This window comes from Pygoscelis adeliae, unplaced genomic scaffold (genome assembly GCF_000699105.1).
Source record: "Pygoscelis adeliae isolate BGI_AS28 unplaced genomic scaffold, ASM69910v1 Scaffold270, whole genome shotgun sequence".
Lineage (NCBI taxonomy): Eukaryota > Metazoa > Chordata > Aves > Sphenisciformes > Spheniscidae > Pygoscelis > Pygoscelis adeliae.
This window is the reverse complement of record NW_008823916.1, coordinates 2586432-2613338: the sequence shown is the minus strand read 5'-3', so window position 1 is coordinate 2613338 and position 26907 is coordinate 2586432. Positions and strand designations below refer to the sequence as shown.

Genomic DNA, 26907 nt, shown 5'->3' with positions numbered 1-26907 from the left:
CCTTGGCTCCCATTGCTGATGGTGTTATCCCAACCTCAACACAATACCTCCAACCGCGGCTGAGCATCCCAGCGCGGGGCAGCTCCGGGGTTCATCCACCCTTGACCATTCCTTTGCATTTGCAAAAGCTCTCGGTAAGGTGTTTTTTGAAGGTTACCTTCAAAAGCAAAATGCTTGCTTGAGAAAACTCAGTAAAGGCTCCAAAGATCCAGGCTTCGGCCAGTAGCCAGGATAATGTTCCCTAATCTTCTTCTGTAATGTTCATCATCATCTTTGCTGCGCTCCTAGAGGCTAAGGTAGATGTTCGTTATCACTTTCCTATTCTGGCTGTGGACCATTCTCGCCTTCTCGAACCCGACTGCCATCGGGACAACAAAGCGTCTTTTAAATGAAGCCTCGGGTTTTCATAGTCTGGTACATCATCATGTCAAACCTCGACGCTGTGCTAGGCAATGGATTTTAATGCTGCTGTCTAGTTCTCCTCTGCTGCCCAACCAAAGGGGCTTTAGGGCATTTTTGGGTTGCATCAGCCAGGCAGATGCACGAGCCGAGCTGGGTGCAACTAGGGTGACTTGGGCCTGGGTAGGAGGGGCTCTGTGTGATGCTGCTCCCCTGAAGCCGGCCACTGTCCCTCCCCAGAAATCTCTGGGGTGGTTTGGGGGAGGCAGGGCTTGCAAGGAACCGACCCTTTTGGGAGATGTCTTCTGTTTCATAATCCACAAAACAAGGATTATGTTGTGCCTTATCACGCACTCGGGGGCAATTTTGCAGCTTCCCGATTGCTTCCGCAGCGGACGGACTCAGCTCCGTGCCCCCACCGGCAGCAGAACCAGCCTCCCCCGTCGCTGCCGAGGCAGCTGGAGCCGCAGCTCCACCAGTCTGTGAACAAAAAGCTGCTTTTTGCCTGTGTTATTTTAGATTATTGCAGCATTTCTCATTCTCCTGGGGAACTGGCGTGTGCAGAGCTGGTGGCATCTGCGTTGCCATTGCATTTGGCCGCTGAGGCTGAGCTGCCTCTAGGTTTTGACCCGACCTTGTGCAATTTTGATGGGCAAAGACCTGCAGGGAAAAAAAAAAAGGTACTGGGAAGTTGCTGTGTGTGTGTTTTTGGAAAGCGTACGGCTTTCCAAAACTGTCTCAGCGCACGAATAACCCTGCCGTCGGAAGAAAAAGCCAGTTTAGTAGTTGGTGCCATTGCCAAGATCAACCCAAAGTCAGCTGCTTTTTCCAGCAAGGCTGTTAGTGTTTGCATCCCTCAGATAAGGCAGCGGGGCCCGGCCGGACCCTGCCTTTGCCTCCTGCTGCTGCCCGGCGCGTGTGGGGCTCCTGTAAGTAGCGAAGATGTTCCCAATGAGTTGCACCACGGTTTGGCGATGGCCGGACCCGTTTGATGGATGACTGAGGTCCTTCGATAAAGGGCAAAAGAAACGTGAGGCTCTTGCCAACATACGCAGCCCCTCCTCTGACTTCTGGTTTTTCCTTTTTTGTCGTGGCTGATTTCCTTGGAAGGTAATACGCTGTCAGCATCAGTTTTGCCCCCTCCTGTCAGTATAATATATTTGGGGACAGCACTTTTTTCTCCCCTAGTGCAAGCATGGCCACGAAACCAAGTTCATCTATCAAGTTCACAAAACCTGCTACAGCACAGCCCTATCTCACTAAGGGCCTTTCAGGCTCTTGCGGTGCATGAGGCTATTTAATTTTCGCAGCAATGTGCCCAGGTGTCAGCTGTGCCAGTGTGTCCTTTTGGGCTCTGACGGCTCCTGGCGAGCTGTGTCCATCGGTGCTGGTTTGCTGGATGGAGAGGGCAGGAGCAGGGCAGTGCTTACGGATGGTCCCCATCAGCATGGAGGAACTCTTACCCATCACATGCATGCCAGCAGGATGGAACGGGAATTTGACTTGTAGCACCCATCACTTTCCAGCCAAAGAAGTTCAGCTCTCGGCCGATGCTGCTGGAGCATCGGGATGGACTCGGCGTGCAGCCGGCGGTGGCTCTGGCTGCGATGCTCCTGCAGCACGAGGGTGGTCTCTGCACGGAGCAGCTCATTGCTGCTGTGCTGGACCGGCACTCTCGGCACCTCCCATCGCCGTTAGAACTGATACAATGCTTGTTTTCTCTTCTTAATCAAGTCTAGCAGGTCTAATGGCACTGAACGTAATGAGCTTTGAAAGGTAAATTTGTTTTGATGCATGTTTGCCAAACTCCAAAGTGCTTTTGCTCAACAAGTTTTTGTAGCTCCCGTTGGCTGGGAGAAGCCCAAGTGCCCAAATCAATAAGGTTCCGCTTGGATAATTGGGATGGGAATTTGGTTCATCATGTGAAGTGGCTGCTGAAGTGGGTAATTGCAGATCTTGAGGTGTTTGTCCTATTTGCTAGTTTAGATTGAAGAAAATTTAGGTGCAATTTCACAGGTGTGTAGGTACAAAATGACTTCCGTGTGGATACTGTGGATGTATTGATAGAGTAATAAAGCTAAATAACTCATATTTCTTCGTGCGTTGGAAGAAAACAGATAAAAAGTGCCAGGGTGCCGCAGCCTGGCTGTCTGTTGGTTAGAGAGGTCCTGTGGCTTTGTGTGGTCCCTTTTTGGGGAGAGGGGGATCCTTCCTCCCACTTGGCTTGTAGCGTTCCTTGAAAAGTCAACTTATAATTGTGTTTTTATGTTCATTTAATGTGTTTGCCAAACTGCTCTATAATCTGCCTTCCCGTTCTGCTGCAGTCCACCGTCGAATGCACCCAGGGCAAGGACGTCGGGGAGCCCTTACAATGCTGCTGTGATGGGGGAAACCTTATGGCTTGTATTTTCAAAGGCACTCCGAGGTCTTCAGTGTGGTCCGATTTCAGCAGATTACTTACATATTCATAAATTATTCTTTATTAAGTCACTGGGTTTTAATTATGGTTCAATCCAGGCACCTGCTGAGATCCTTTCCATTGGATCGGGGCACAAGTGTGCAATATAAATATTAAATAATCTGAAATACTAGTGCTGACATGGAGCATTAGTGTTGGGTCTTCTTGACATGATTTGAGCTTTGTTTAAGTCAGGTTTTCTTGGGATGGGGACCTGGCCTCTCCCTTCTCCGTGAAGTGCCCTTAATACTGGCTTTTCTCAGGGAATAACAAATACCAGTGGTTGCGTAAAGCCCCCGATGCTTTATGCACTATTTCTGCAAATAATACTTGTTTATAATTCACCCTTGGCAGAAAAAAGACTTTAAATTATTAAGGCACTAAATATTTTGCAATGAAGGAATGGAGATAAAGCTCTTGGCAGAAACAAGTTGCCAGGGAGAAGTTGTTCGCTTCGGTACGTTTGGTACTTTAAAGCATTATGAGAAATAATGTGTGGGGCGACTGGGAATTCATCACTTGATCAAAAGATTTGCTCCTCTCTTAAAAAAGCAGCTGCTCGGTGCGTGCTTTCCATAACCCCTGTAAATAAGGAGTGTCCCCAGGGCACATGTGTGGGTCCCCAGAGCTGTCCCCGCTCACCACGGGGCCGAAGGTGGCCCCTTGTGGTTTAGGTGGTGAAGGGTGGTAGCCAGGAGGTCTCCGTCCTGCCCCCAGCTCCACCACCCCAGCGTTCAAAGCCATTTCCACATGCTCAGTGCTCCCCCGAGGGCAGATTTTCAGGGGAGCTTGGGCTGCTGCGGTCGGGACCCCTGCCATCGGCCCGAATGCCTGGAGCTCCTCCGCTCCCTCCGCTCCTGGTCGGGGGATTCTGTATCCACTCTCCAGGAGTGGGAGATGCTGGTGCCAGTTCATCGTGTAGGTGTGTTGTGCGTGTCCTGTGTCGTAACAACCAGCTCGTTGGTAAATGGGAGGCGTTCCAGTGGTGTGAAACAGAGGATCTTATAACTAGTGATTTTGCCACCTGTTGCTTATTTATCCTAATATTACAACAGCTAGCACTTGTCAGCTCCTGGAGTCACGTAACCAGACAACCATGAGTGTGTGTGGGTATATACATAGAGGCATTATATACAGCTACATGTATATGTATTTAAGTAGTTATACCCATGATCTTCTAGCTCTCTTTTGGAGAGAGATTTGAAACATGAACCATGGGGGCTTGCTCCCAACATTTTTTTTTAATCATCTCAACATTTTAAAGGAAATATCATCCTTACGGCGACGATGTTTCCACCCTGGGGTAAGCAAAGGGAGGGCAGCCGTGCTGACAGTGGTGCTGGCCCCGCTCGGGCTCTTGCTTGGTGCCGTGCCCCCAGCACGCCGGTTTCAGCCTCTCTTTCCCCTTGCAGGAGACCTGTGCAACTGCAGCGCCGTGGGGAGTGCCAGCGCGGCCAAATGCAACGGCACGACGGGGCAGTGCCCCTGCCTGGAAGGCTACGCGGGGCCGCGGTGCGAGAGCTGTGCCGAGGGCTTCTACCCGGAGCGGAGGAGCCAGCGGTGCCGTCCCTGCGGCTGCAGCCCCGCCGGCTCCAGCAGCGCCCGCTGTGACGAGTGAGTAACGCGGCGTTTCCCTGAGCCTCCCAGGGGGCTGTGTGTGCGGCATTGGGATTTGGGGATATTTTGGGATTCGGGATGCAGATCAGGCAAGAATGGATCTTGTCATCTGGTGCTAGTATTTAAAAAAAAAAGACAAAGTAGGAAGGAAGCTGGCCTTATAAAAATTCATGAAGCATATTTTTCCTCTCTTTCAAGATCTGGATTATAAAAATACCCATAGCTGTGGCAGAAGCCCTGGCAGCCCACAAGGGAGTTAACTTCTATTTCTGAGTTGTATGGAAGCAGAACCTCTCCTTTAATGCCTTGTGCATCCGTTAGTCTCTATCGGACAGGACTGCCTTCACGCTTGAGCTCAGGAGGGGAGCAGAGGAGCTTTGGAGAGGTTTGTTTTCCAAAGGGATGTTCGCTACACCAGAGGCAAGCGAAGCTTTGTGCTCTGCCCTTGCCGAGCACCATGAAAGCGGCGGCAGCCCAACAGAAGCGTCAGCTCCTGCCTCCTCCTCTCCTTTGCTGTGTCAAGAAAGTCACCGTAGCTGATGCTTTGAGCTCTTGTATAATGAATGTGTTCCTCTTCATTTCACCTTACCCACCCTCACATTTTGCCTTTTAAAAGCCAGCATGCCATTATTTTTTTTCCAACTTCCAGTGATCCGTCGGTCATTGGAGATTTGTTGCTGAGTTGAGGGTGTCACTTTATTCCTACAGGTAATGGTCTGAGCAGCAGCCAGACCCTTTGGGTCCCCTGCTTGTGCTCGCAAGGCAGTGAGATACAGGGTCTCTCCTTGGAGGAAACCCCCCCAGCAAACCACCCTGCAGTGACTTCCAGCCTTCCTGGGCACCAGAAAGTCGGCAGCAAAGGCAGTTCCCGGAGCCCCTGACCCTTCCCCAGGGCCCTGCAAGGGAAGTGATACCGGCGCGCAGATGCAGTGGGCTTCTGCACTGGTTGCCTTGCGCTGGCATCAGCCTTGTTGTCTTAGGGTTTGATCCAGGCTCAGCGTGTGTTGAACACCTGCACTTTCCTGCCAAGGCTGGGGCTGAGTCAGAATCGAAATGTTCTGCAGGGACGTGCTGTTTGTAATTGTGATTATTTTATACCTTTATTTTTGTTTTTCCAAACACCCAAACCCTATGTTTGTTCTTCCTTTTTGTTTCAATGCTGCATTTTTCTGTTAGTGTAAGCTCTGAAAAACCAGAACTTAAAAGCAATGCTCCAGTTGACTAAAAAAGGTGATTCTTGGGGGTGGAAAGTGTGGAGTTTTTCACTTGCTTTTTTAGTGGTTGTTTTAGGTATGGGAAGATGTGTCCTCAAGCATCAGGGGTTGCCACAGACTAGAAAATCTGAGTTTGGTCAGATCTACTGGAAAGGCAAATTGGGCAGAAAGGCAGATGGGGCAAATCTTATCTCTGAAGTCTGGGAGAGGAGGGAGGTGCTACTGGAGCAACTGGGTTAACTGGGAGGGAGCGTTCTCACCCTGCCTCTGAGTCACCGGGCAGCAGACAAAGCATGGATGTGGGTGACGTCTCCCCACGTCTCGCTGCGTGGGGCGAGCCAAGAAACGCCCTTGGGAACTTCAGGTGAGATGCTCCGAGTCGTGAAGGAGAATGAGGTGGAGTTCATGCATGTAGTGAGCCATCGCATCCAACCCCAACACGTATGGACCCAGAAATGGCAGAGGACCTCCCTAGCTTCTCCTCTTCAGCACCATTTTACAGCCTTGAGGGACGTGGGAGATGCAGATCCTCAGGCATTTAGAAGAGGCAGCATAGGGCAAAATTTGGAGGAAGACTTGGGGAGGAGGACCTATGTTAACAGAGGTCACTCTGTTTCTCTTCTGTGCTCAGTGGGGTTTGCTGCAGATGGAGATGACCTCTGGGTGTTTAAAAAGAGAAAACTAGGTCAGTTGTCTGTGTTGTAGGGCTGGGGGCATCAGTATGGCTGCGAGATGGGCAGCCTCGTGCATAGCGATGTGTATGGGAAAATGAAGTGGGATGAAAAATCCGGCGGGCAAATGCAGCCATCGTTTCTATTGCGTTAAAGCGGGGCGGCTGCAGACGGCAGAAGCGCGGGGCTAGACACACCTGCTGCTTGTCTGTGGCTGGGGTGGATGGGGGGAGAAACCCGGGATGTGGGTACCAGGGTGCATCCCTGCTGCAGGGTCTGCCCCGACGCGTGGGAGAGCCTCTTCTGCATTGCAAGGAGATGTGTGTGTGAATCTAGGAATGAGATTTTTGGCTCTTGTGCTGGAGACATTGGGTCTGGAGCTCCGGGTTTGATGTCTACCTGCCGCCGAGTCCCTGGAGGAGTGGTGCGTGTCCCTCCATTCCTCCAGGCAATCCCTGCTTGGGATGAGACACGCAAGCGTTGCCCCACACCAGCAACCAGCTTCTGTTCCGTTGACATTAAAATTTTTATTTATTTACAATATTATAATTACAATATTACAATATATAATTACAATAATATATAAATACATAAATACAAATATATAAATACAATAATAATTACAATAATTACAATATTTATAAATAAAATTTTTATTTATTTATTATTGACATTTTTGTTTATTTACTTTTTAAAGCGCCAGCCCAGCTCTTAATTTGCACAAGTTAATTCCTGTACACTGGCTTAAGAAAAAAGCGGCCGCTGTTCAGATGAGTCTCTGAGTAAAACAGCAGCGTAATTTTGGACTCTGACCCTTTTTGACAGCAGCTGATTTGAGAGGCAGACTGCCTGAAGGCTGAGCTCTCGGGACACACAAAACATGCCTTCTAGGTTTCAATCAGCTTGCCCAGGCTTTTGTAAAACTGCCTTTTAAAGCACCACCATATGATGATTATTAGTATTATTTCTAGGCATGCTCTATGGCCGGACAGATGGCACACCCAAGTACACTGTTTATTAACTAGACCTCAAATGCAGACCATCAAATAAAAATAAAAAAAATCCCTTTCCCGAGGCAGACAGTTGATTTTGGGAGTGAACATTGACCTGACATGCTGTCGCTATGAATGGACTCCATGGCCGCTAATCAAAGGTCTGTTTTGGTGGTGGTTTAAATTTGATTATCTGGGGAGATCCACACAGATCCCCCTCTGGGATGGCAGAGGATTTCCGTGCTCTGGTTTGGGTGATTTTCTGTTAGATGAAAAGCTGTGTGTAGTTGAAGCTGGAGCTTGCTGTGGGGCTGGATGCAATCCTGGGCTGCTCGGAGAGCGCTGACACATTGCAGAGAGGGGGAATATGTTATCCCTGTTGCGGTAACGCCTAGAAACCTCAGATAAAACCACATTTCACTGGGTTGGATGCTGTGTAGATGCTTGCTAAAGATAGCTGTGGCCTGGAAGTGTTCATAGTCCATAGAGGAAGGGTGGAGAAAGAAGCTGAAGTTTCAAGGGCCATGGTCAAGGTCATGGAGTAGTGGAGAAGGAGGAGGGTGACTCATGTAGGTGCACGGGCTGAACTGGAAGGGCTGTGCTCTTGCTGCAAAGCCCTGGGGACGGTGCCTGGGTGGGGTGGGTCCCTGTGGTGGCCCCAGCCCATGGCGACGTGGCCCCAGCCAGGAGCTGCCCCCCACCAGCTGCATCTCTCACCATCTTTTGGGCACCTTGAGTTGAAAGCTGTGTTGTCCATCTTTCTGCCCTCCGAGGAAGCAAGAACGTCTCTACCTGGTGGAGGAGGCAAAGGTGAAGGCGATGCTGCTGGAGAAGGTCACCACACCCAGGCTGGCCAGGCCACATCTCCCAGACTTGAACCCCTGTGCATTTATTTTTCTTTTTTCCTTATGTGAGCAGAGTCCTCTGCCTGAACTCTCATCTCCTACTCCCTACGGCCGGGCAAGGAGCCAAGCCAGAGGCAGCAAAGGTGGTCTGGGGGGACGGTGGTCTCCAGCCCCACCAGCCGGGGCAGTGGTGGGAGTGCTGGGGCTCCTCACAGCGTTTCTGCAGCCCCCGGCACACCCCTGCCCTCTGCATCCTGCGGTGCAGCTTCGCCCAAAATGCCACTCGTGTCCCCAGCTGACTCGTGGCACGGCGAGCCGACACAGCAGCTGCTCCCCACGGCAGCCCCGGGACACGGTGGGGTGCTTCCCGGGCGAGAGGAAAGGGGTTTGGTTCGGAGGAAGCCTTTCTGCTGCAAAGCAGCAATCGTGCGCCGTCATGAGGAGCTGTACAGGCGCAGCTGTTTAAATGCATGCGGAAATAATTTTCCTGTGTAAACCTGTCCCCTGGCTGATTTATATAAAGGAGGACTGCAAGCAGGAAGAGCCCAGCCTGAAAGAGGCAGTGTGTGGTGCCCTCCTGCTAAGCAGGAGATTTCAAATGACTCTGCATTTTCTTCTATTTATTTATTTTTACCTTGCTAACAGCACTGGCCATCCCCATGCTGGTCTGCAAACATGGGTGAAAACTGGCCAAGGGTAGTTCAGTGCATCCCAGCGGTCTGGGGTCCCGCCGGCTCATCTGTGCTGTGCTGGTGCTGGGCTTTCCTGCACCCCAGTGCAGGGAGGTAGAGGTGGTATTACCCTGATTTACCTCTTGCAAGGCATTCATTTGAGGTTTTCCTAGCCCAAGCCTTTGTGGCTTTTCTCCAAAGCGTGGCCCCGCAGCTGCAGGGACAGCATGTTTAGCCCACGAGCAAGTGTCCCCACGCGGCTGCTCTTGCACCCCGTGATTTGGGATGTGAGCGGAGGAGAAGGGCTGCGAAGCAGAGAAGATGCTATGAGACGCCACTTGCCGTGCAGAAGGGTTCAGCCCTCAATTCACTAATTCCCTGGGAGGTTGTGTGTGTGTTAAACTAACTTATTCCGGTTCCAGGGAAGACAAGGTGACACAACTCCTGTTGCACCATTGCCTGCGCTAGCGAACAAGGAGAGCCGCGGCCGCTGGGGGGGTTTAAGGATTGCCATGTGGTTTAGCTAAACCCGGGTTAAGCATCTAATCTGGGTTAGGTTTTTTCAGTTTCCTTAAAAAAAAAAAGCTGTAAACTAAACACACATATAATGCTATCATTGTCCCTGATGAAGGGAGATGCATGTTAAATTGGGGTCCGCGAATCAATTTAAGTTGCTCCCTCTGCCTGTGCCTCAGTTTCCCCACAAGCAGAAGGGCGATGGGAAGCAGAGGCTCCGACGTGCTGCTTGGAGGCGACGCTAGCTTTGGTTCATGTCCTGCCCTGAAACACACTGCCCAAGTGTGCAGCGCTCTGCTCCTTCGCTAACTGGGCAGCCCTTCCTTACTGCTGGCTGGGGAGACAGCTCTGCAGCGTGTGATCCTGGTTCATGCACAGTTCATGACGCAGGCTCGGCACAAGTCATGTTAGAGAGCGCTCCTCTCACTCATTTCTGTTAAAAAGAAAAAGGGGGGGGGGGAGATAAAGCATGCCTATAAATGCCAAAGTGTTAATTCAGAGATGTTTTTGCCCCCTCAAGGGGATCTCCTGCTTTGTGTTCGTATTACAAAGAATTAAGGCAGAGTGTCCCTGAGAGCATTTCTACATGGCTGTCCCCTGGAGCAGGGATGCTGCGAGGCTGAAAGGGGAGTGCTGTTAGCTGGGCAGTCTCCATCCCTGTATGCCTTCTTTGTAGTGGGCTTCTCTTTGGAGAGGCTGGTCTTGTGACCCTTACTCATATGGATTTGCAAGAGCGTTTGCTGGTGAGAGTAAGGTCAGCAGCGCTGGACAATGTTCTTTGTTAAGGTCTTTGAATAAGGGCTGGGGTTTCTGAAGGAGCTTGGGGATGCTGGGCAGGGAGAGCCGCACGCTGGGTTTGCGGAGATAGTGGGATGTGAAAAGATGCAAAGAGACCTTGGGGGAGAAAAGCGATAAGGAACATTGGTCCTGATAGCATTGGGAAGCACCCAGGTAGGTCACAGACTAGACGCACCTTGAGCATCATGCGATATGAAGCTACATGGGGCAGAATTTGTTAGTCAGAAAATGCAGACCCATTGAAATTCAAGGCTTTCGTGGAGCTTCACCAGCCTGGGCAGGAAGGGTGCTCGTGGCAATGGTTTGAGATGAGAGGGACCTCATGTTCCCAGGGCTTCTGCCCATCCCAACCACAGGAGGTTATCTGGGGGAAGGCGGTGGAGTTCTCATTTTGCATAGAGAAAAATCTTCATTTTCTGTCTTTAGAGTGGCATCACGCTGCTGAAATGTCTTTTCTTTGCGTGGGAACTGTATTTCCATTCCACTGTATTTTAGCACTCCAGTAAGCCACATTGGGCACTGCTCCCCTTCGGAGAGAAGACCTTGGGAGCCCAGCTCCTCAAGGACTTATTTAAAAAAAAAAAATTACGAGCAAACCAAAAAATCCCCCCTTTTTCCCTGTTTTAAAGAGGCTGCTCTCCCTTTCATAGACTGGCTGAGCACAAGCAGTGGCTTATTATCTCCCAGTAATGCCTTGTCAGCATCACTCTGCAGAGAACAGATTTTTTTTTGTAGCGGAAATCGTTACATGTGGACATCATAAAAGCAGAAGAATACCCCGTTAGAGCATATTTTTCTGCATGCTTTAATTGTCTAAATCTTTCTCCTATTTCAGACTGTCGGATCCTTTACATCCCATTAGCTCTCCTCCTCTTTTCCCCCACAAGCAGGTAAATATTGTACCTGCACCCATTTTTATTTGGTTGCAGACAGGGATGGGAAATGAATGAGTGACTGGACACAGTGGCAGGGAAAGGTAGATTGTTATCATCTCCCCTACACTAATTGTGGCTTCTCGGAAATCCTGTTATTTGGTTGATTTTCCAGCCGCTTTGCCGTTCCTGTGTTGTCTGTTGCAGATTTGCCACTCTGGTAAACATTGACTGCCCTCAAAAAAAGTATTGGCTCAACTTTTTAAGCTCTAATGGCTGAATTCTGACCTGGGGGAGGTGGTGCCCAGCCTGATTTCAGGCAGTGCTTGTTGCCTGTGCCTTTTTCTGCTGCCTGTGAGGAGGCATCAGTAGAGATCTGGGGGATGGAGGGACTACATTGGGCAAAACTGGTTTGTCCAGTGGGGACCAGCCCCATCTCCCTGCCTTCCCCATTGATGTGTCCTCCTCTGCGTTGAGGTTGCCTGTCCCATCCCTGTACTGCCGTGATCTCCAGGGGATGCTCTGGGAAGACGGGACCTACCGTTTGGGATTGAGATTTTGCGGTTAGTTAAGCTTTTGCTGCTCCTCCTTGTGCCAAACTGTAGAGGACCCCATCCAGCCTTGTTCTCTGGGGCCATCATGCTCTTCCCTTTGCTTCCTCCCTCCACAGCGACTGAGGTCCCGGTGGTTGGTGGTGGGTGGGCACCCAGAGGAGACGGCACAGCCCCAGGCTGGAGATCCACGGCTTTCCCAGCAGCGCGGGGCATCCTCAGCGGGGGAGACAGGGCCGCGGAGGCGGCAGTGGCCAGACAAGGTGGCCCTTTGACATTTACAGAATGGTCTTTCAGAGCTGTGAAGTGTCCTTGCTCTGTCGAGGGCTGCCATATAAACAGATGTGGTCCCCCGGCACAAAGCAAGGAATGCGGCGCACAATGGCCCAATGTTTGCCGCAATAAAGCCCCACTTCTTCTGCCCTCCACAAAGGCAGCTCTGAGCGGGGCGGCGGGCACGGGGCTCGGCCGTGGTCACACTAACCCTTCCACCAAAGCTTTTCGGCTGCCGGTGGCTTTGGTTTGAGCCGAGGGAGTGGGGAGGTGAAACCCAACCCGCGTGCTACGTGGGGCTTTTTCCTGCTCTCCGCTTCCCCTCGTGCTGATATTCAAATTAATTGACATAAAGGAAAGTCAACGTGTGGGTTATGAGGGTTCTCCGTTTGCTCGGCGTGAGTGTTAACGGCATTGGTTTTCCATGGAAGTGTCTTGGAGCATTTAGCTTTCAAATATTAACTTTTCTACGTCGCCCAGAAAATGTAAGAGAGATTTATCCCCTGGCTGCTGTCAGACATCACAGAAAATCAGCACAAAAGGAGCTGGGCTCACTGGAGAAACGCACCATTTTTAGCGACATCTCTTCTGAATTCTCCTAATCTTGTGCAGCATCCTTTTGTCTTATTCCATGAAAATGTGACAAAGCCTTTTCATGAGGGTTGTTTTACAGATGCTCGTAGTTCAGCAACGTGTTTTTCCTCATTCATACGGAGCGCTGTCATTGCTGTTAATTGTATATGTTACAGGAACACCTCTGGGTCCTGCTGGGATGAGTGATGGGCATATCTGTAATCAGAGGTTTACAAGGCAGTGGCTGGGAGGGGACGGGGCGGCAGGAGATGCTGTTGGGTCGGGGAAGGCCTGGCAGGAGCCCTCGCTTTCCTCTTTCCCAGGGCAGCATGGCCCCTCACCGGCTTCTCTGGGGATGGTCCTTGCAAGCGACATCCTGGGACATGCTGTGGGGTGAGGGGTGCTTCAAGGTGAAGACGGTAAATGTATTTGGCAAAGCTCTCCTTCAAAGCCGTGGGGGGTTTTGCGTGGCTCAGCTGCATGGTATGCCCTTGTTCGAGACCCATGGGAGCTCCCTCCTTCTCTGACTCTGTCCCAACATCTTACCAGTCTCATATGTTTTAAAAATAAAGGCACAAAAGCTTGGTGCTGTACCATTTTGGCTGGCTCTGACTTGGTCAGGCAGCCCCTGGCCTCCCAATGGCAGCTGGGCATCTGGGTTTTTCTGGCAGCTGGGAAAACATTCAAAATGAATTTCTCCCTTCCCTCCTCCTTGGGGAAAAAAAAAAAAGAAGAAAATAAACGATTAGAGCTTGCTAAGGGTTTTCTGTTACACCATTAAACCGTGCACAGCATGCCTCCGAACAGCCCTTAAGGCTATGGTCCTCCGTCTTCCCATCCATCTTGTGTCTGTCACGTCCCCGCTCACTTAAGGATATTTCTGTGGAGGAGGACTGGAGACCCATTGCAGATGCAACTGCACGTTGTGATCTGTCTCAGATCACAGATATTTTAATGCTGGTTTTTTTCCCCCTTGTGATGAGGCCTTGAGTTCCCATGCTGTCCTGTGCCGAGCGGTGCAGGGTTAGGGCATTGCCCAAGCTCCCCGGTGGAGCCTGTCCCATCGGTGTGTCCTTCCCTGGCCATCAGACCTGGCAGAAAATTATCTGCTTGATGCTCTGCAGCTGCAGGCCAGGCATGAGACGGGATTTTGGAGGTGTTCCCTGTTCTTTGTGTGCTGCTCCTAGGACACTTCCAAGCAGGGTCAAAACTATCTGCAATCCTCCTGTTTAACAGCACCCACAGTAATGCACAGGGGGGTTTTCTCTGTTATATCCCCGTAACATATGTAGCTGTAAAGCTGCAGTCCTGTGTAAAATCCCACCACGGGGAACATTTTGTTGCCACTAGTGACACGAATCACTTGGTGGGTGATGGGATTTCCTGCGTCCTGCGGCTGTTCCCCTTGGGTGGAGTAGAAGGGGGCTGTGGGGGGTGGAAGTGAAATCAGACTGGCTTTTGCAGACGTATTTTGGGCTGTAGGCTGTTCCCCCTTGCCCAATATTTTGCTTTTATTTACAGCCCCCTCCTCAGTGTCTGCTGGCGTGCTGCTGCCTTGGGTGGCCACCTTCTGCCCGCCAGCGGGTGCCGTCCAGCCCCAGGCTATTGCCCTGCAGGCATCAAAGCAGCAGCTCCTAAGGCATAACATGAAGCCCAAGGGCTGGGAGCTGCCAGGTGATTAGATGCACGAGCTGCTGCCTTGGGGGGGTCCCCAACGTGGTGTGTAGCCCTCACCCCTGGAGGGTCGGATCACTTGGCGTCGGATTTGAGCCTTGCACGTGGTCTGCCCCTATCCCCGCTGGCCGGCTAATCACTGCCTGTTCCTTCTGCCAGGATCTCTCGTGCTGTTGATGTTTTTAATCATTAGGAAACATATATAAAGTTGATGGATGATGTGATGGTGATATACACTACCTACACTGTCTTTAAAGTAAGTATATTCATAAAAATCGAGTAGAAACCAAGGCTAGCAGGAGACTTTTGTTACTGGAAGTCTGTTTTTGTCCCAACACATCCTTCCATCAATTCTTTTGTGAGAGCTAAAAATTGGCTGGCTTCCGTGGAGTTAATAATCATCTGAAATGGAGTTGAGCAATTGATGTCGCTGCATCAAAATGCTTCCCTCCTCCCTTCCCCCTCCTTCCCCCCCACTTCCCCCAAAAAAGAAATTCCTGGCTGATACTCAAAATCCAGTTCAGTTCTCACTGTGCAAGTATTAAACTGTGGGTCTTTTCTTTCAAGTTGCTGGATTTTTATGGGCACAATCAGTCTGTTAACAGGACTTTTTTTTTTTTTGTGGTTTCAATGCATTTATATCATTGACCTTTGCTTTAAAAAGTGTCTGACAGTCTTTACTGGACTGGAGCTATGAAAAGGAGTGTTGTAAGGGGGCTTTATTCTATGGAAGCAATGACCACAGGCAAAGCTTTATATTTGCCGAGTGATTTAATTCTTGCACATGCAGAACTTGGCTCTGTGCCATGTGTAACATGTTGAGAAAAGGTCTGCTTGAGAGGCATTAAAACCAAACTTTCCAAAACCGTCTCTTTTTTAAAAATAGCTTGCTTTCCTGTTATTTTTAAGCTAACGAGTAAAATCAAGGGACGCTGCCCCAAAATGCTGCATTGAGCTCTAGCAGAGTCATTGGGGAAATAAACCTCCTTTAAAGAAATGAAGTGGGAGTCTGGATGGAAGGGTGCCAGCTGGGAAGAAGAGGAGGGTGTCATTAAGATAAAGGCTTGATCAAGGGACAGGAGAGAGTGAACGGAGCATCCTGGACTCCAGGAGGAAGCCTTGGAGGGTGAAGATTATACAGCTCTAGTGCTTGGTCCTGTGAAGTCCTACTCATAGGGCACATACCCAGAAGATGTGTTTTCAGGCTAAATATCAGATCCCCCGCAAATTAGTTGCTTTTCCCTGCTTGGCTCTGCCTGTCCCCTGCCTGCTTAAAGGAATATCTGTCCGGTAGCGGTCAGAAGCAAATAAAAACAAACTGCTTTTTGTTTGCTCTTATTTTAAACACTGTGACAACATTTGGATTAATGTTAGGACTTGTGAAAAGCTCTTTAAAAGTCAAACATACTGAGCTGCTTAACAGCATCCCTTTGAATTCTGCATCTGCCTGCTGCAATTCCAGATAATGGTCTGCAGAGCAAGGCAGCATCATATTTCTTTTTCCTTCTTGTAATCAGTCCATTAAATATGCCTGAAGTTTCATATTCTGGAACTATTTAATTGTGTAGCCACTTGGGCTGAGTTCCGTATTTTGGTGTGCCTTTGAGTATTTCCTTTTTGTTTGGCAAGCAAACAAACAACAGAAATACTAAATTATGTTAATTTCTAACAGAAGCAATGTCTTCCCAAAAACATTGCAATCTACTGCATTTTAATTAAAAACAACATGTCAACAGTGCATCAAGCCATTTGGAGCCTCAGCCTCTATTAGTTTTAATCAGCAGATTTTTCTAGGGGCTTTTAGAAGCAAATTGTGCATTGCTCACTCACTCTTCCCCAGGAGGAGCAAGGGAGAACAATAGATTATCTTTGTGCAGGCACACCGAGCCCTGAAATGCTGAATTAAAAAAGTGTGTGAATAGGGTGGAGGTTATATAGGGGGAGGGCTAAGAGGAGGATGCATCCAGCGGTGTGCAGGGGGTGCTCTGTGGATGGTACCCGCCTCATCCGCTGCAGCTGCAAATAAATCCATCTCCTTGGAGGAGACCAAATCACGTTTATTTGGGTTGCTGTCTTGGCTTCCCTGTGCAGCACGCAGGGGTTGAGGTTTCCTGCAGGTCGCCCCAGGGCTATCGGAGATGGGGAGAGGCACTTCTGCGCTCTCTTGTCCTCGGCTCGGGCGTTAGCGGTTCCCACGTGTGCAGGTGGGATGAGCCATAGCTGGCAGTCGCTGTGCTGGGGGATGGATGGGAAAGAGCATTTTATCCATTCCTGTGATTTCTCTGAGAGTTGAGCCTAAATGCTGCTAGTATATAAAGTCGCTTATGAAAGCGATAGGTTTGAAGCCTCTATGTGGAGAGACTGGCATGGAAAGCCAAAGGAATGAGGGTAACCCCTGCTTTTTACAGCCTCCTGGTATTTGCTTATGCCAGCTAACACCAATACCCTCTATTTTCACTATGCAGAGCTCCACCCCTCGCGCAGTCAGCCTTGGTGCCCAAGTAAACAGGCTCCTGCTTGGCGTTAGCTATAGTGGAAACCGCAGGGGAAGGGAAACCCCTCTCTGCCTTTCCCTGGCTCCTACTGCATAGGAGAAGTCGGCTGGGGAGAGGGGCTTTGCCTGGGTGGCCGTGGGGATGTTGTGTGGAAGGGATAAATGAGATCATGGAGGAGAAGCGGAGTGAGTGCTGGTGGCTGGCGCCTGCCTGGGCTGAAACCCGAGCGAGACACCTGAGCTGCTATGCCGGCTCTTGGGGGAAAGCCGGGAGAGCAGGTGGTGAGCAGGGAATTGTCCACTTGCCCGAAAATCTGGGAGGTGCTGCTCGGCGCCGATGTGGAGGGGAGGTGATTATCCACGTGGGTGCTCTTTTATCTTTCAGGCATAGCGAGCACGGGTGTCCCAGTGTCCTGCAGGACCCGGGGCCAGCGCAGGGGCTTGATGAAGCCAGGACCAGAGAGGGGCTGTCGGAGCATCTGCTGGGGCTGATGCATGGGGATGGCTTTGGGCCAAGGATTCCCAGAGTGAGTGATGATTTCTGGTGCCCAGCTGGAAATGCTGTCAGGGCAACTGGTTTTGCAGAGGCTCAGCCTTTCTTGAACTCCCCATCACTTTTTGGAAATTGTTGCCTATGGGTTTTATGTCCTGCTTCCAGCAGGCATTTCTGCGTAGAGTTCCCCGCTCTGGAAAGGGAGTCCGAAACACTGACCACAGGTTTGTACTTTGGATGCCTCTCAGCACATCCAGATTTCACTGTTGGTTTTTGTCCGTGCAGCTCTGGGAAATGCCAGTGTAAAGTCGGTGTCACGGACCTGAAGTGTGACCGGTGCAGTGATGGATACTACAGGTTTAACGAAACCACCTGCGAGCCGTGCCAGTGCAACAACCACTCTAAAGCCTGCGACAGCTTAACAGGTAACTTTCCTCTTGTGACGATGGTGGGTGCAGACTTTACCTGTCTTCTCTGTCTCTGGTTTTTGCCATTTTTGTTCAGCAGACCTCCACTCTCATCCTCTTCATCTGCATCTTTATGCCTTGAGTATCCAGAGTCTTTACCTTAAAACTGGAATTAAAATGCGTGGCAAGGTTGGAGCTCGTCCTCTTCTCAAGGAAGTCAATAAAGGCTGCGTTATTTACCCCAGGCTGCAGTGCAGAGCCTTTATTCTGCAGTCTCTATCGGAAATCAGTGCTCTATTGTTCTCTGCACTTACACAAATACACAACACGGGCTTTTAAGGAGCTTTTGTTTAACTGCTGTTTACCTGGAAACATATACTGTACTGGCACTGACGTAAGGTGACTGTTATTGCTACAGATAACATGATTAGTGCTGGAAAAAACTGGCAGCACCTAATTAATATTGCTCACTTTTTATAAATTTGCCTTGTTCATTTTCCTTGATCATTTCTTTGACTCTCTCTCACTCATGCAGATGTTGATGGAGTGCAAATGTTGAAGCACCTGTGCTTGAATAGCTTATGGAATGGTGGGGGGAACCTAATTGCTTTCCCATCTCCACTGAAAGGAGAGATCCCGGAGGAGCAATGTTATGTGACTGCCTGCGCAATCCCCACTGTAGCAACAAAACTCACACTTCAAATTCGCATCAAAACTTCCAGGCTGACATGCAGTTCTGTAATACTTATCCAGGAGCTTAGAAAGGAGCGATAATTTAAAAAACATTGCTGGGTGTTTTGCATAGCTGGCAGAGAGGCAGAGCTCATCAAATATGGTATTTCTGGGCAATTTCTGCACCAGTGTCTGTTCCCTCGCGGCCTGTGTGTTTGCAGCAGAGGAACGGGTGGCCGCAGTGCTGACTGTGCCCAGCCAATGCCCTGATCCTGCTCGGCAGAGAGGGTGTTTCTGTGGGAGTCAGGGGTAGCGGCAGGCACCAGATCTGCACTCCTTGAGGATGAATTATTGCATTCATTCCTATACTGAACTTCAAGTGCTTATGTCCTACTAATACTGAAGGATATAAGATTGTACCTAAAGCTGTGCACACATCAGCTGTGTTACGGATTTGGAGCTGGGTGTGTGGGTTTTGTGAAGGAGTAAGATAATCTGCTCTTCCTTTTTCTCCCTCAATGTTCCCCCTGCTCTTGATTTTTAAAAAAAAAACAAAACAAAACCCAGCGCAGACCTTGCCTCCGGGATAGGGCTGTTCAGGCAGCGCTTCTGCTGGGGCTGTCCGGCGCTGACCACAGCATTGCAAAGAAAAACCCTCTTTTTGGTTAATGACCTACTGTTGATTTGACAAAAATCCCTTTTTAAAAATTTTCCTCCATCTGCTTTATTTGCTGCCGGGGGTGGGGGAACCCAACAAAACCAGAACAGAGAACAGTTGATTAAAAATTAGATCTGACATCTAATAAGTAACGCAGTGCACTCAGCCTGCTCTGAAGACTGCACTTCGTGTGACCTCCCCAGCTTTACATCAACTGTGTGTAGTCTTTGTCAAATTTTCAAGGTTTCTTTCTCATTAATGTTGTACTTCGGGCTCCCTCTGCCGGCTCTGCAACAGTGTCCGCACGGCCTCGCTCGGCGTTGTTCTGGCCAGGAGGAATATTTAAAATGACTGTGCTGGAAATTGGGCAGCCAGAGCTCCCCAGGCGACAGCGCTTCCTTCGACATGACCCTTGTGCCCCGTGTTGTGTCTGTGCAATGAGTTTGGTTGCTTCTTCCCAGTTGGGGTACTCTGAGGTCTGATCCCTCCCGAGGGCATTATCAGGATGGGAAGTGCTATTAATTATTAAGGCTTTCCACAGCGATGCCCGATTGCAAGCCCATGCGTGCTTTGCAAGGCTGAGCAACTTGCTGACTCATTGGAAACGCAGCCATTTTGCAGGGTTGGTGTAGATAAATGCGAGTAATTTCCGCCAATGGGAAAGACATTGGTCCCGAAATGACCAAGACTGTACAGAAAACGCAGGTGTGATTCCAGATTTATACCACCATTAATGCCTGCAGAGCACAGTTCAAGGCACCCTTAGTGCTGATCGGGCAAATTGACCTTCCACGAGCTGGTCTGTCCCAGGCATCCCACTGAAGCGGCTGATCGAGGTTTGCAACTGGAGAAACCAAGGCCAACAGATAATTTTCCCCTCTGTCCACAGAGGGGAAAAACCACAACACCCTCTAACCCTGACATCTCTCCCACAAAAACCACCGGCTCGTGTCTGACAAGCTGTTGGGTGAAGAGCAAACAGTGTGTGGGAGCTGACGCTGAGCAAGTGTCCTTAGTCACTGGGGTGCTGCCAGCCCCACCGCGGGGGTGAATCAGCCGCTTCCCAAAAGCGGCAGCTGCCAGGGTTTGCTTCCTGCCCGGGGTGCAAGGACACGCCGGGCTTGCTCAGGGGTGCTCGGCTGCAGTCACTGCTGTGGAAAGAGAAGAGTAGGAGCCATGCAGCGTGTTGGGCTTGCAAGGGAGCCAAACTGTTCCAATATTAATAAGAAAATCTCCTGTGGTTTTTTTAACAGTCAGCATTAACCTAATTCAGGATTTTTTCTGTGGTTAATGTTGATATGAGACTTTTCCATGCCCCCGCAGCACTGCTAGATTAGCTCAGTGAATCTCCTGTCTGTGCTGGTATGCAGTGAATAAACTGCTCTGTGCCGCCCTGGTTTGTCAGAAGGTGGCTGTTGCCTTTTCAGAGTCTCATACATGGGATTTAATCTAATAAGCTTCCCTCAGGTCACTGCTACCTCGGCGAGGAGCCTGCTGAATTACAGGATGTTCCTGTTGATGGATGGGCTTTTGATAGAGGCTGCGTTTTTATAGCTACGGAGATTTTTCTTTCTAGGGTCACAATAGTATCAAAATGCAATTTAGAGGGCCATTAGGACACAGCCTCCACTAAGACACAGCACATCGATTTTCTGATTTAGGGGCTACCCCAGGAAGGGGAGGTGGCTCACGTGAACCCTCAGTTCTTCTCCATTTCTCCGGGAAGGTCAGTAATTGCTGCTGCCTTGTGCGTGTAGCAAATGTTCCTCCTGTGGTGGGGATGGAGGAGCTAGACCCACACTGGTGGGGTGGAGCCATCTGCCCCCAGAGCAGGACAGTGGCACTTCCTTACCCCGACCATCAGCTCTGTGGGGTAGGAAGAGGCTGCACAAAAAAAAGGGCAAAGGCATAAACTCGAGGGACCCCTTGTGGGAGTGGGGGATTTGAAGCATCAAGATCCCGTCTCACTGGCACAAATGCAAACTGAAACCCCTTTCCTTGAGGACCATTTAATATCGATAGCATGTGTTGACCTGTACTGACCTTTTAAAGTGATGAACTGTGGGCCTCTCTGCTGGAGCTACCTACTTTTTCACATTGTGTATGTGTGGAGGGGGGGACGACTATCAGAAGGCCATAAGAGGCCACGATCATGTGTTGCCCAGGGGGCATCCAAAATCACCTGTGAGCTCTGATAATTGAGAGCGCTCCATGCAGATTCTTGCTCCAAATGTTCTGCTCCAGTTCCTGCTGCCAAACGGTTGCTTGTGCTCCTGTCCCTTCCCCAGGCACCTGCCTGCTCTGCCAGGAAAACACCGAGGGAAACCACTGCGAGCTCTGCAAGGAGGGCTTCTACAGAAGCACCTATCCTGCCCACGCCTGCCATCGCTGCCCGTGCTCCACCGTGGCATCGACTGGTACCTGCCGAATACGTAAGGCTTTAGTTTTGGTCTAATTCCTCAGATAATGAATGTAGCTCTTCTCAATGTGTTTCAGTTAAATTGCCACTCTGTGCATCAGCCTAGCGAGGTGGTTTATAGCCCATGAACCGCCCATTCGTGGGAACTGGGGCACCTTGCTGGAAGCAGTGCCTGCCACGGTGCGTCCCTGGTGCTTGCGTTGCCTCTTGTGAGCGCAGCTGCGCAGCTGGAGGGCATCAGAAACGCTTCGCTACAGGCTGCAGCTTGCTCTGAGAACTTGCGAAGTTTTGCAGAGAGAAATTGCTGGGCTTGTGGCAGCCAGGAGAGGTACAGGAGACGGCCAGCAGTGCCACGTAGCCATCCATGCCTCTGTGAGCCCTCTTCTGAATATCTCCATGGGACTCCAAACAGATTCCCCAATCTTCCTGCTCTATTTTGATGTAACCAAGAGAAGAAGTCATAGCTGTAATAAACAGATGTAAGACTTTTTTTTTTATATTTCCTTAATCAGTTTTGCAACCAAGCCTCCCCTGGCTTCATGTAGGCCAAAAAGTTCCTGCAGATTGCTAACATCCCCAGTATAGTTCCAGCTGTTTTCTGAAATTGTCTGTTTGCGATGGAAATGTTCAGGAGTAATAATCTGTTTGCGTAGCAACGTGCTGAGCATGCTCTGTGAGGCTGGTACAAGGCATCAGAAACCCCCAAAGGTTTTTTTTCCCTAGGAACAGAGAAACTGCTGCAGTTCAAAAGTTCTATTTTCAGCTTAAAATTTGAGATTGGTTAATACTCAGTGGCTGCTGATTTCTGTCATAGTGACTTGTGGTCAGTTCCCACAGAACAAATCCCACAGTGGGTGTTTCTCTGCAAGGGGCTGTGGCACATACCTGTTTTCCTTTCTGTATTCTTTAGAGCCTGGTGAAACTGCCCCAAGGTGTGACAAATGCAAAACTGGGTACACTGGCCCGAACTGCAACCAGTGCGACAACGGCTACTACAACTCCGACAGCATCTGCGTAAGATGTAAATGCAACGGGAATGTGGACCCAGCACGGTCACCCAGCGTGTGCAAGCCTGATAGCGGGGAGTGCATTGGCTGCCTGTACCACACTGCTGGGTTTCATTGCGAGGAGTGTGAGGACGGCTACGTCCGAGACCCCGAGGGCACCAACTGCACCAAGAAAGGTAAAACGTGCTCCTCAAATCAGTGTCGAAGCTTGCTGTGCGGCTCAGGTGGGCACAAGCTGCCTGAAGGCTGGGGAGGGAATACTGTTAATTGTTCAAATTGGTTTAGATTCATCTGGCCTGTGGTACAGGGAAGAAAACCAGACCTTTATAAAATGTTGGTGCCTACTGGCCTTGAGATCTCTTGTTGAGAGTTAGCTCTGTGACCACCCTGATTCCCAGACTGTGGCAGGCACCTCTAGTGAACAAGCTGGAAAACAAAACCTATTTGCAGTGTATTTAAATGTACTTTTTCAGATTTCTATTGCTTGATATACTTGATCTCTTAGGGCCCAGTGAATTGTCCTTATTGACTAGTCCATTCAGTAGCACTGTCTAGTTCCCTAGAAAGGGTCTTTATAATAAATTGTCACTCCTCATACTCTGCGAACAGTAACTACTTAGACCAAGTTTAGATACTCTTTTTTTTGCTTTCTAAATGGAGAAGCCAAAGCTCAGAGAGTTGAGATCCAAACTTGCACAGCGAGTTAACGCCAGAATTTTCTGGTACCTGCTCTGGGGGTCTCTCATCAGTCTTCAATCCACGTCCGAGACACTGTATGTAGTATCTCAGACGCGAACTAGCTCTGGTACTTGGAGAGGCTACTGCATAGTGGGAGGACCTATAGTAAAATGAGAGAAAAGGGTTCTTAAGTTGCTCCCTCAGTGGTTATCAGTAGGTTGGTCCACAAGGTGGATCTCCATCTCCATGCATGGAAACATTACAGGTGTTATGTGTTAGATAAGAGAACCCAGAGTTCAGGAAAGTATCTGGGCCCAAATTCGTCCTTGTCACCAACAGAGATTTAATTCAGATCTTCCATTAGGAGCTAATGCGGTTTTCACTCCCATGCTGCTCTCTGGAGGTGTAATCACAGAGTCGTCCTCTGCGCGGGGAGATGATCAATACAAAAAAGTTGAATGCTCATTAGCTGTAACTGTACCGTTACAGGGCTGGAAATGGCCGTTTTGCATCGGGTCATCCATTGTCTCCCTCTGCACAGCTCTGTCTTTGTACAAAGAGCTACATGACCTTGCTCCATTAAAATCCATGTGTATGGCTTTGCTTGTATACTTGCAGTTTTCACCATTCGTTTTATTTTAATGGCATTGTTATAGGCAATTCCTGATGTGCAGAAAGACTGTCCCCTTTCAAAGGGACTGGGACATGCTCCTCTGGCTTTCCTGTTTCCTTGACACCTGTTTTTTCCCTTTCTTATTAAGCAATTAAAAAGGTGCACAGTTTCTTTCCAGTTTCTTACACACAATTTGCCTAAAAATTGACATGCTGAGGTACTGTGCATTAACTAGTCTTAGGTTAAGATTTTCATAAACCACCAGTGCATTTGAGCGGCCTGGTTTTGAGTGGCTTCTAGAGTGAAATCATCACCCACCAGATCTGCAGATGAAATTATTGGAGTCTGAGACTCTTAAGTGGTCGCGGTTGAAAAAAGACTGCATGTTTTCTATGAACCTCTAGTATCCACAGGGACTGTTCAGAGTCTTAAACCTGACCAAGACTTTGATGCTTTCAAGGCTGATGGCGAGAATATTCAAAGGACGTGTGGGATGACCAAAGTCAGTGTTTCCAACCCCTGGGTGGATGGTGTTCCTGCTGCGACGGTGAGGCATAGCAGCAAGGACTTAGTGATGCAGCGTGGCACTGTGCCACCCAGCCGAGCATCGCAGCCTTCCCCGAGAGCTGGCGCGTGGGCTGCTGGCGCGGCCCTGGCTCCTGCCGGTGCTCATTCATTGCAGGAGGTAGCAGAAGCTTTGCAGAGACTGCATTTCAATCAAGCAGCTGGATATGACACTCACGTCAAAGCTGCCAAAGCAGCCCATTGACTGAACAGCTGCCGCTCTCAAGGAGCTGCTTTAGGACATCTGGAGGGCTGGCACGGCCCTGGTGAACAGAAACAGGCATCGCTGTGTCACGGCCCAAAAGCGACAGTCCGTGGTCAGAGCACGGCACTGTTTCACCATGACATTACCCTCAGTTCCAGGAAATGTTTTCACCCATGTCCCCCTTGCCAGCACTTAGCTGATGCTGACTCACAAATAAAGCCCAGAAGAGTCCTGTTTCCTTGCTGGTGAATCAGCCATTGTCTCTGTTCTGTTTTTTTCTAATTATAGCTACTGACAGGGTTTGCCAAGAATTTAGTGTTGATGAAGGGATTTGGAAAGGATGACAGAATTCCTCATGCCCTTCTCCCAGAGCTGTATCCAGGAACCTCTTGCTCCTGTCACGTTGCTTCCTACTGCTAAATTCTGCCTGTTATCCCACAGAGCAATGCCTTCTGGCATTCAGCATCCCGAATATCCTTATCAACCTAAGGCAGGACCCGCAGAGAATAGAGGAGCTGCTGCAGGGAGGGACTCTGAGCAGGAGCCTAAATTAGGTGTGTGGTGCCCCCTCCAGAGGAGTTTCTTTCTCCATTGCCTGAACTGGGAACGTGACAGCCCAAAGTTAACTCATGGGAGTTCCTCCGAGGGCCTGTGGCAGGAGACGTGCTGAATATTTCCAGCTCCTCTTGCCACTGGAGATGCCACTTAGTGCAAAATTAGTCCTTTGGAAGTGACTCTCCTCTTCAGTCATAATTAGTAGACGTTCTCTTCAGGAGAGCTGGATCAATACAACACAGCACCATCAGCTGTAATTGCTGCAGCTGTAAGTGGATTTAAAATGAAGTTGCATTTCTGCTGGAAGAAAGAGAAATGGAAGAGAGTGGGAAAGAGAGTGCAGAGAGTCCTGTGGAGCAATAGGTGTAGAGAACATTTTGGTTGATTGAGGCTTCAGCTTCTGGAGGGTTCCTGCTGCCTTGACTTGAGAGTCTAAAATAGATCAGGTTATTCCTGTGAAGAAAATGCTTTATTAGTTACATTTGGGAGCCTAATACTCAGGCTCTTACGGTGCTTTCTGAGGCCTATAGCTCAACCGCTTTGAAGAAGGCATAATGAATTTGCATCCCACTTACGAGATCTCCAGTGTTAACTTGTCGCCGACTCCTAGATCTGAGAAGGGAGTTATCCCATGCCTGCTGGAAGCAAGGCAGGTTTTTGGCTATTTTGTGCCTGGGAACAGGCTGCAGAGGAAGACTGAGCTTGTGGCACAGGCTGATAGTTCCCGTGTTCTCATCCTTCATGTGCGGACATATGCCAGCAGCTGAAAACAAAACAGGATCCAAACTGGCTTCTGCTATGTTCAAAAGCTTCATAAGAACATCCACAGTCTTTTTTAGGTTGTGATTTGGTTATCTTCTGCTTCTGGTTATCCAGACTGGGGGTTTCCGTGAGATTTGTGTATGACTTCATTCATTCAAAAGCAGAACTGGAATTATTTTGCCCTTTTACATGAAGCAGTGTAAACATTGAAACCCATTGCTAAATACTGTGACGGCGGAATACTCATGGTTCATTTTTTCATTTTTGATCTTCTTGTACGGGTAAGGCAGAAATAATAACATTGTGAACATAATCCTACATCTAGCGTACTAACTGTGAAAGGTTTAAGCTCCTGGAGTCGCTGTGTCCTCCCAGCCCGATTGTGCAGCCCACGTAGACAACAAGTGAAACTCTGCCTTCATTAGGTTCAAAGTCCAAACTCTTGCTGAACTTGGTAGAGCCCCGTTTTCATGGGCTGTGAATATAAGCTGGACTGGGTGGCTTGCTTTCATCATGAGCTCATGTATCTAACACTGAATCTTGGCTACTGCACCTATCCATCCATCACCAGATTTTTCATAGGAATGCTGCAGTCAATGAGCACTTAGCACACAGAATTATTTAAAAAAACCAAACCCAACCCTGGCTAACCATTTCTGTAAACTATCTTGAAAAAATACCAACTTTAACAGTGTAGACTTAATTGCCATAACAACTGTGATATAAATGTTAAATCTCTTATGTTTGTGTTTGATTCCAGCTTAGCATATCTTTATTGATCATTTTTTATTTGTTTTGTAGAAGCCACTCTTGGCCCAGAAACAAGGGAGTTTACAACTTCTGCTCCAAATGCCAGCAAGGCAACGTCATTTTCAACGGCAGTGATAAACAGTACGTTGTCACCAACAACTATACAGACTATATTTCCTATAAGTTCCTCTGACAATAGTACCTCTGCTTTTGCAGATGTTTCATGGACTCAGTTTAACATAATTATTTTGACAGTTATCATCATTGTTGTGGTCCTACTAATGGGCTTTGTGGGTGCTGTCTACATGTACCGTGAGTATCAAAACAGGAAACTTAACGCTCCTTTTTGGACCATTGAACTCAAAGAGGACAACATCAGTTTTAGCAGCTACCACGACAGCATACCCAACGCTGATGTTTCGGGGCTGTTGGAAGATGATGGGAATGAAGTCACACCGAATGGACAGCTAACGCTGACGACTCCCATGCATAATTATAAAGCTTAG

At 49.2% G+C, this 26907-nt stretch overlaps 1 protein-coding gene across 1 annotated transcript; it reads left to right on the top strand.

Moving 5' to 3' along the window:
* The first annotated feature begins 1949 nt into the window (after nucleotides 1-1949).
* On the top strand, nucleotides 1950-26907 carry MEGF9 (multiple EGF-like-domains 9). Its single transcript, XM_009319471.1, has 8 exons — nucleotides 1950-2092; nucleotides 2240-2342; nucleotides 3532-3589; nucleotides 4273-4471; nucleotides 17397-17536; nucleotides 21137-21280; nucleotides 22178-22450; nucleotides 26453-26907. The coding sequence occupies exons 1-8, from the start codon at nucleotides 1950-1952 to the stop codon at nucleotides 26905-26907; spliced, it is 1515 nt and encodes a 504-aa protein (XP_009317746.1).

Bases quoted from the DNA above. Each gene is read 5' to 3' on its own strand.
- MEGF9 (XM_009319471.1), top strand. From the start codon at position 1,950: ATGCTGCTGGAGCATCGGGATGGACTCGGCGTGCAGCCGGCGGTGGCT. The intron at 3,590-4,272 runs GTTCAAAGCCAT...CCCTTGCAGGAG, and splicing joins CCCAGCTCCACCACCCCAGC to ACCTGTGCAACTGCAGCGCC. The intron at 21,281-22,177 runs GTAAGGCTTTAG...TGTATTCTTTAG, and splicing joins GACTGGTACCTGCCGAATAC to AGCCTGGTGAAACTGCCCCA.